The sequence below is a fragment of the Acartia tonsa genome, chromosome 12 (genome assembly GCF_053477335.1).
Source record: "Acartia tonsa isolate MP-2025a chromosome 12, ASM5347733v1, whole genome shotgun sequence".
Classification (NCBI taxonomy): Eukaryota; Metazoa; Arthropoda; class Copepoda; order Calanoida; family Acartiidae; genus Acartia; species Acartia tonsa.
In genome coordinates, this window is record NC_137271.1 from 29381077 (window position 1) to 29390493 (window position 9417).

Genomic DNA, 9417 nt, shown 5'->3' on the forward strand with positions numbered 1-9417 from the left:
AACAGTGCTTCCACTTGCATCTGTAACAACAACAGTTTCAACAGTAGTAGGAACTGTGGCAGTTACAGGATTACCACTTGCATCTAAATGAATACATTTGTTGAATGAGGATTTTTAAATTTTAAACCCTTTGCCCAGTTCACAAATAACTTTTAAAGTTTGACTGATTTTTTTCTGTGGTTCAACCTAAACAAGTACAACCCACAAATACCTTTATAAAATTGGTCAACCTAAAGCTTCTATAGGTAAACCTAAAATTTCCAGAGGTCGACCCTTGTCATTTGTGAACTGGGCTCTTATATGTAAATTAAAAAAGTCCTTATTCTAAAATACTAAATAACACAGAAATTTATAAGGAATAACAACAATTATTTCAACAAAGTATGCCTTAAAAACCGGTTTTTTCAAAGGCCTTATTTATTATATGATTATTGGAGTGAATGATTATTTTAAAAACTTACCAGTAACAGTGCTTCCACTTGCGTCTGTAACAACAACAATTTCAACTGTGGTAGGCACTGTAGCAGTTACAGGATTACCACTTGCATCTAAATAGATACATTTATTGAACAAGGATCAACAAAATAAAAATGCGTTTTCCTCCAGCATAAGCCAAAAACAGTGGTAAGGACTGTTGCAGTTACAGGATTACCACTTGCATCTAAAACTAGTATAATAATTTTTGTTTGGTTTAGGAATTTGCAAATAAGCTGAACAGTCCTAAACTTTATATATTTATGAAAACCTACCTGTAACAGTGCTTCCACTTGCATCTGTAACTACAATTGTTTCTACAGTGGTAGGAACGGTGGCAGTAATAGGATTACCACTTGTGTCTAAAAAATATAATGAATGATGATTTTTTAGTTTTTAAACCTTTGTTTATTTTATAAAATCTATGTTTGGTAAATGTATTATGTGGACAAATGTCAAATGGGTTTATGATAATGAACTGGTATTATGGAATTTTAAGATATAAAACTTTACCAGTAACAGTGTTTCCACTTGCATCTGTAACAACAACAGTTTCAACAGTGGTAGGGACTGTAGCAGTTACAGGATTACCACTTGCATCTAAAGAAAATACATTATTGAAAAATATGATAGAAAAAGGAAAATTACAGGAATATTTTAAACTTAAGATTTAAATATGTCAATAGCCTACCAGTTACAGTGCTTCCACTTGCATCTGTAACAACAATAGTTTCAACAGTGGTAGGGACTGTGGCAGTTACAGGATTACCACTTGCATCTAAAAAAAGGATTTTCAAATAATAAACCTTTAATTGTAAAATAAAAATCTAAAAATCCATTTAACCCTTTACAGTCGGGCCCCTAGCCGCACCTTAATCGGTCGGGGGGGGGGCGTTCAACGCCCCCCCTTAAAATCTCAGTTCCTATTAGAGCTAGAGGGCTAAATTTTTTTGTGCAAGTCCCCTGTTTGATAATGAATTTCCGACCTTTTATAGGTCTAAGTCAATTTTCGCTTCCTTCACCCTTTTATTTAACAACCTTTGTTTTTAGGTCTTTTTTTACTTAAAAATTTCAAACGGCTGTATTTTTCTTATTTTTGAAGCTAGAAGAAAATTTTTTTTCCAGAAAATGTTTATCTTTATGTAAATTTTACATTAGAAATATCAAAATATAAATTTCAGCGGCCGCAGCTGTACTTGGCAGCTGCCAGCCGCCACAGTCGGCGGTCGGCGGGAAAACGGCGGCGGATCTTCATGAAATTTTAATACTTTATGTAGACATGTCAGAAAAGCTTAAGTTTAAAATTTGAAGTCTCTAGATCAAAAATTGCGGCCACAGGAGCCTTTTAAAGATTTCTGGAGACCTGGAGGATCAGGACCTGCAGGATCATACCTGGAACCTGGAAGTGACTTGAACACCTGTATTTCATATAAGGATGTACTACTAGAGGATTTTTAGTAATTTGGTATGATAAAATGCTTTGTTATAGTCAAAAACATATTTTTGCTCTTTACCTGGATGACCCTGCCAGGTTTGCTGGCATCTTGTGCCCGCCAGGATGGAGATATTCAAAAAATTCCAACTCTCAGTTATGTGTCATACCCATACTTAAAAAGTCAAGCAGTTTGGGCTCTTTATCTTTCAAACACAGAAAATGAGATAGAAAAAACCGGATGGGGGGGCGTTCAACGCCCCCCCCCCGACCGTTAAGGGTTAAAATGATAAAGAAGTTCATGAGGAATAACTGCTAAATTATAAAATATAATTGTAGTATATGAATCTTTCAAAAAATTACCAGTAACAGTGCTTCCACTAGCATCTGTAACAACAACAGTTTCAACTGTGGTAGGAACTGTGGCAGTTATAGGATTACCACTTGCATCTGAAAATGAAAATGATCTTATAATGATTTTTTAGATTTGAAACCAATATTTTTTTTATAAAAGAAGTATATCCCAAATGTAAATTTAAATAAAAACATGGTCATATCTTACCAGTAACAGTGCTTCCACTTGCATCTGTAACAACAACAGTTTTAACAGTGGTAGGAACTGTTGCAGTAACAGGATTACCACTTGCATCTAAAATTCACTTCATTTACCATATGTACAGTTTTGGAAATGTGACTCTTAAAGTTTATTCAAACCTGACTAATCCATGTTTTGGAGTATCAATATTGTTTTAGAAGAAGCAATTTCATTAATTTTTATGCAAACCTTGTTTTCTGCATTATTAAGCCATGAAGATAAGAAATGCTCAAAATTTATCAGTTAAATATCTTACCAGTAACAGTGCTTCCACTTGCATCTGTAACAACAACAGTTTTAACTGTAGTTGGGACTGTAGCAGTAACAGGATTACCACTTGCATCTAAAGTTCACTTCTTTTACAACATGTACTTTATTGTAAATACTGCTCTCAAAGGTAAAACACACCTGACCAATCCATGTGCATACTATTGATTTGAGTATTAATATTTTTTTTAGAAGGAGAAGCAATCTCATTGATATTTATTCAACCCCTGTTTTCTGAATTAATAAGCCATGAAGTTTAGAATTAAACAATATACATCAGTAAAATATCTTACCAGTAACAGTGCTTCCACTAGCATCTGTTACAACAACAGTTTCAACTGTGGTAGGGGCTGTGGCAGTTACAGGATTACCACTTGCATCTAAAGTTCACTTATTTTTACTAAATGGACAACTTTCATATTTAATTCGTCCCAGTAAAGAAAAAATATATATTACAATATGGCTTTATACACCTTCTTGAATTTGTCAAAAGACCTCAATTAATAATATTAAAAAAATATAAATTTTGGGATGAGATCTATTGTAACAGTCTTTTGATCCTTATTCTATTGTTAAAGATGAAACTAAAAAGTGTGGAAATGCCATATTTTTTTTTATGAGAGAAGTGATTGCCTCCTTAATCGGTTGCTTGTCCTTTTTAAATGACTAACCAGTGAACATACATTAGTTCGTTTACCTGTGACTGTATTTCCACTTGCATCAGTAACAACCACATTTTGCACAACAGTGGGTGTTACTGTTTGGGTTACTGGATTTCCACTTGCGTCTAATAAGTGAAAATTCCGTATGTGTTAATATATTGTAAAGAATTGCATTTTTTATATCATAAATACCTTTGTATAATTACTGTAAATTAATTGAGATAATAAATTATTAGCTTTTTTACAGTGTTGTTATTAAACTCTATATTATTACTCTAAAATAATTAACCTGTTACAGTATTTCCACTAGAATCAGTTATGATCACAGTTAGTATAGTTGGTGTTATAGTCTGAGTTACTGGATTTCCACTCGCATCTATTAGATTTGAATTGGAAGTATGAATGGTTTACATGTATTAATGAAAGTTACCTTTATTAGTATTGAAGAACTTATTAAGATATTATAAACTTTTAATAGAGTTTTAGTAGTTAAGATAAAAATTTCTTTACCTTTTAAATTAGACATGCCAATTATGTTTATATTTTGTGACATGCTTATTAGATTAGTACAATTGTAAAGTCGGACTGTTTACAAAATCCACTAGCTATGTTTTACCTGTAACTGGATTTCCACTGGAATCTGTTATTGTGATTGATTCTGCTGTACTTGTTAATACCTCAGTTACAGGGTTTCCACTTGCATCTGTGTATTGAATGATATATAAAGAGTTCCATAAATGAGTTTATAACAAGGATGACAACATCCATAAGTACCAAAGCTCAAAAATTATGAATAGACATCTAGAAAAAATGATCTATGGAATATGTTATAAAAAGCATCAATAATAAAATCACGAAACCTTTTAAAAATGTATGATGGTCTTTTGAAGCATTAAGCTAATAAGAAAAACGTAAAAATCAATATTTGTTTCAGCACCCAGCCAATAGTAAGTCTTTATAAAACTTGATCAAAATATGTAGAATAATGACTATTTTAATCAATAAAAATTCCACCCGTTTATCTTGAACAGGAGTTAAGAAAATCACAAAAACTTTAAAAAATAGGAATCGATCTATCACCCCAACTAATAAGGGTATCGTAATAAAACTTGATGGAAATATGTAGAGTTTAAAATTATTCAATCCCTGACATTTTCAGCTGTCTATATTGTATAGGGATCGAAAAAATCAAGAAAACCTAAAAACTAGGAATCGATCTAGCACCCAAACCGATAAAGGCATCTTATTAAAACTTAATGGAAATATGTAGAATTTGAATTTTTTTAATCCCTGAAAATTCCAGCCATTCATCTTGAACAGGAATTGAGAAAATTGCAAAAACGTAAAAATCTAGGAATCGATCTAGCACCCTAATTAATAGACAGATGGACAAAACAATGTATAGATTAGATGCGCACAAGTCATAGTAATCTTCACTAAAAATTTCAGCTGTCTATCTCTAATAGGAGCCGAGAAAATCAAGTTTCCCCCATAGCGTTACTGACTGACTGACGGACAGACAAAGTGAATTATAGAGTAGCTTTGCTACTAAAAAGTTTTCTATACAGGATATTTACACTTACACATTTTTAAGTACAATTTTAACACTTAATTTTGATATCTGTAACTGAAAATTTTTTGAAAATCAGACCAAAAACACTGAAGATATGGAGAATAATGTGAAAAATATAAAAATAGCCTAAAACCTGCTAAAAGGCAGTCTGGCTGTCATGATTGTTTTCATTAAGCGATGGGAAATTTAATTTTGATATCTATAACTGAAAAAATTTTGAAAATCGGACTATAAACACTGAAGATATGAAGAAAAATGTGAAAAATATAAAAATAGCCTAAAACCTGCTAAAAAGCGGCCCTACCGCCATTTTATACATAATTGTGCTCCTTAATTATAGGAATGTTGTCAAAAATTTCAGCATTCTATCTTTAATAAGAGCTGAGTAAATCCCATTTCCCCCATAGCGTTATAGACGTACTGACTGACGGACAGACAACGTGAATTATAGAGTAGCTTCGCTACTAAAAACCAACATCATTTTTAAAATCTACATAAAAACATTTCTCAAATGTATTATACAAACATGGAAGCAGGGATAAGATATAAGGGTTTTGCTGAAGATTTCCTTGGTTCTTTATAAATTTTTTTCACTGTTTACACAAAACAAACTTTTTAACTAACACAACCAAAAACATCATATTTTTCTCAAAACGATTTTTAAAAAAATATTTAGAATTATGCCCAGTTCACAAATAACTTTTAAAGTTTCTGTAGGTCAACCTACACAAGTACAACCCACAAATATCTTTATAAAATTGGTCAACCTAAAGCTTCTATAATTCGACCTAAAATTTCTAGAGGTCAACCCTTGTCGTTTGTGAACTGGGCTATAGGCAATCTTTGTAGTTATGTTCGACCTCATGAATGTCACTCAAATTTGATATACTTGATATTGATTTAATATCTAACCTGCACTGAAAAATTTGGAAGAGGCAAATGAAAGTTGTAAGTAAATATGTTGTAATTAAAAGAATATGACATTCAGTATTGTTGTCACATATTTTAAATAATGTAACTATTGTTACTTCATTACCAATACCATTTCATCAACATTGTTTAGGTTATATGCATTGGTAGAAATAATGATCTTGACATTGTGGTTATATGATAATGAGTGAATTTAATACCTGTGATAACATTTCCACTTGAATCTGTTACCACAACAGTCTGCACAGCTGGTGTTACTGTCTGAGTTACTGGATTACCACTTGCATCTGATCAGTCATTATTTATTTTTAAGGATAAATTTGACAAAGAGTAGTCTTTACATGCATACAAATTTTGAACTATATCACTTATTGTACATACCTATCTAAATGGGACTACCTTTAAACCCAATTTTAGATTTAAGGATTAAGAATGTGCCCCAATAAAAGATAAATGTTATACATAACAAAGAATGAACAGCCTTTTTAAAATCATATTATTGGAGCTTGGATAAATTTTGTAACAAAAAATTATTAAATGGGGTGGGGGGGGGGGGGGTTAATGCAACCATCTCGTAATCAATGTTTAAATGGCACTTATGCCCAGTTCACAAACTACTTTTGGAGGTCGACTGATTTATTCTGTAGGTCAACTAACAAATGCCTTTCTAAAATCGGTCAACCTAAAGCTTCTTTAGGTCGACCTAAAATTTCCAGCGGTCAACCTATGTCTTTTGTGAATTAGGCTTTCATCTTTCCATCTGAAATTTTTGATGAGTAATCCTTGGTAAGTCTATTTTCCCTGTATCAAACAAGAAGTTGAAAAAGTAATGGTAAATGGCTCAGCCATTTAGCCGTTTTTTTGATATTTTTAGTGCAAATCTGCCATAAAATACGTAGGATTCAACTTTTTGAAACATATTTTTGCTTTAAATCATGTGAAATGATACAAAAAAACATTTTTAGATTTCTAGTACCAGCAACTACGGGCTAGAACCGTTTGAAAACGTTTTGGAGCAGCAAAGAGTATTATGTGGAGATAGGTTTCGTGATTATTTGCCTCGAAAATAGCCAAAAAAAATGGCTAAACGGCTGAGCTTTTCCAACTTTTTATTCGATTTAGGGAAAATATAACTACCAAGTATTACTCTTGCCAAATTTCAGACGGAAATTCGAATTCTAAGTGCCATTTATACATTGTTTACAAGATGGTTGCATTAAACCCCCCCCCCTTAATTTCCAAATTAATAGCATTTAAAATTGCAGTGAATACTTTCTCTTCAGAAAAAAATATTTTGTATCAACATATGACAATACATATTTTTAAACAAATGCCTGTATGTTCTGTTTAACCTATAGGCAATTTTTAACCTATAGGCTTTTAGAGGAACAAATGTGGATATCTTCTACATGGATGCTTTTCATTATTACATACTAAATATAATACCTGTAACAGTGTTTCCACTGGAATCAGTTACAACTACAATTTGTGCAGTTGCTGTTATTGTCTGAGTTACTAGATTTCCACTTGCATCTAAACAAGTAGATTGCAATATGAATATAACTTATATATTAAAGAAAAGTAATACCTCTGATTTTTGTATACTTTGGCATTTGGATGGATCTTACCTCTAAAGTGACAGAAAAAAACTTTTTAAGTTTCTAGATGTCTTGTGACCTATTGTGAACATGGTCCCAATAGGTCCACTCATTTTATAAGTTTGATGCTAACTTACTTTTCTTACTTACAAATTATTTTCTGTGAGTTCTTTAAAATAAGACCTATACATGAATTAAACACAAATTTATGCATCTTACACCTAGCATTGCATATATTCATAGCCAATAAAGAGAACAGGTCATATTTGATTGTTTCAGTGAGGTTTTTGTCAACTTGATTTACCTTGATTTTAGTAGCCTAACATTTAGAATGTCTACCTGTGACAGTATTTCCACTTGCATCAGTTACAGGAACAGACTGAACCGAGGTTGGTAAAATAGTCTCAGTTACTGGATTTCCACCTGGGTCTGATATAATATAAAGATTAAGTTTTGAAACATTTAAAGAATTTTAAAATTTACATTTTAGTTTATTATTAATGTTCGATTTGATAACAATCAGAGGAAATAAGAGTTCTAAAACATTAATTTAATTTGGAATAAAACTTCTACCTGTAACAGGATTTCCACTAGAATCAGTTACTGTAACAGAAATGGGTGCTAGTGGTGTTAAACTTCCACAAATATTTCCATTAACAGACTGAACAAGTTGACACCACATGTCGCATATTAGTTCCCAGTCTACTAATCCAATATAGGGACATTGTGATTCAGTCAATGAACCAGAGTAGGGCAACTGAGTTGTTACTGGATTACCAAATAGATTTGTTACAACATTTCCAGCTGAGTTAGTAATAGTTACTGTGCTTCCTGATTCAGTAACAGTTACTTGTTCTGTTACAGGGTTGCCAACCAAATCTAAACAAAATTACTCTTTAAAACAATACACAATTTTGTATAAAAATGTTTGGTATATTTATAAAATTAAAAAAAACTCTACCTGTAGCAGGATTTCCATTAGAATCAGTAACAGAGTTGATAACCAATGAAATTGGATTTCCATTTACATCTAAAAAAATATATGACAATAATTAAAGAATAGTGAATTTATTTTGTAATTTATATATCTAAAATTCAAAGTAGCTTGATGTCTATCTGTCTCAGTAACCACTAAACCAATTGGATTCTACTCTTTAGGGAATATATATACTGGTCCTGTGGTGGTTTTAAGCAATTTTCTTGGTGGGTGGGACACCCCAAACCCTAAAAAAAAAATCCACCTCAATTTTTTTATGTATAACTATACCTGTGGCTGGGTTGCCTGCAGCATCTGTTACACTGTTCACTTCTTGAGTAATTACATTTCCACCAGCATCTAAGTAATAAATAGCAGTTTGTGTCTCTTTACTTCTAATGTATTTAGACTTTACAGTTAACCCAAAAAGATAAGACCCTCGGCTGGACCTTAATAGATGGAAAGAGGGGGTAGGTATAACACCATTCACTATTATTTGACTCCTTTAAAGCTACAGGTCCTAATTTTACCAACTACTACCACACTATCCTTTATACAAAAAATGAGATATAAGAACAAGAGAGTCAGTCGTTTTTGCCCCTTAAAATTAATCAGGGTTTATTCCAGTTAAATTTATATCTATGTATATAATCTAATTTAATATAAACTAAGCTCAAAATATTTAACCTGTGGCAGCAACACCATTTGAATCTGTAACAACTTGAATAAGCTGTGTAATAACATTACCACTTGAATCTAAAAAAACATTATTTAATCACATTAATACATTTTTATTGTATGGTATAAAAGGGACAATTTTTTTTACCTGAAACTGGGTTTCCATTTGAATCTGTTACTACTGGTGTTGCAAATGTGATGCTTTGAACTAAAATATTATAATCGAAAAGTT

The 9417-nt window shown here is 31.9% G+C and overlaps 1 protein-coding gene across 1 annotated transcript in view; it reads right to left on the minus strand.

The window, feature by feature from the left end:
- LOC145333958 (uncharacterized) overlaps positions 1-9417 on the minus strand; it is a 43259-nt gene that overhangs the window by 14526 nt on the left and 19316 nt on the right. Inside the window, exons 7-24 of the mRNA XM_080179217.1 lie at positions 9334-9393; positions 9195-9263; positions 8799-8867; positions 8493-8561; positions 8105-8410; positions 7871-7960; positions 7380-7466; positions 6134-6220; positions 4047-4133; positions 3720-3806; positions 3466-3555; positions 3062-3148; positions 2758-2844; positions 2469-2555; positions 2270-2356; positions 1166-1252; positions 988-1074; positions 750-836 (exon numbers count right to left, since the gene is read on the minus strand). Coding sequence (XP_080035343.1) covers positions 750-836; positions 988-1074; positions 1166-1252; positions 2270-2356; positions 2469-2555; positions 2758-2844; positions 3062-3148; positions 3466-3555; positions 3720-3806; positions 4047-4133; positions 6134-6220; positions 7380-7466; positions 7871-7960; positions 8105-8410; positions 8493-8561; positions 8799-8867; positions 9195-9263; positions 9334-9393 — 1710 coding nt within the window. The remainder of the gene's footprint in view (positions 1-749; positions 837-987; positions 1075-1165; positions 1253-2269; positions 2357-2468; positions 2556-2757; positions 2845-3061; positions 3149-3465; positions 3556-3719; positions 3807-4046; positions 4134-6133; positions 6221-7379; positions 7467-7870; positions 7961-8104; positions 8411-8492; positions 8562-8798; positions 8868-9194; positions 9264-9333; positions 9394-9417) is intronic.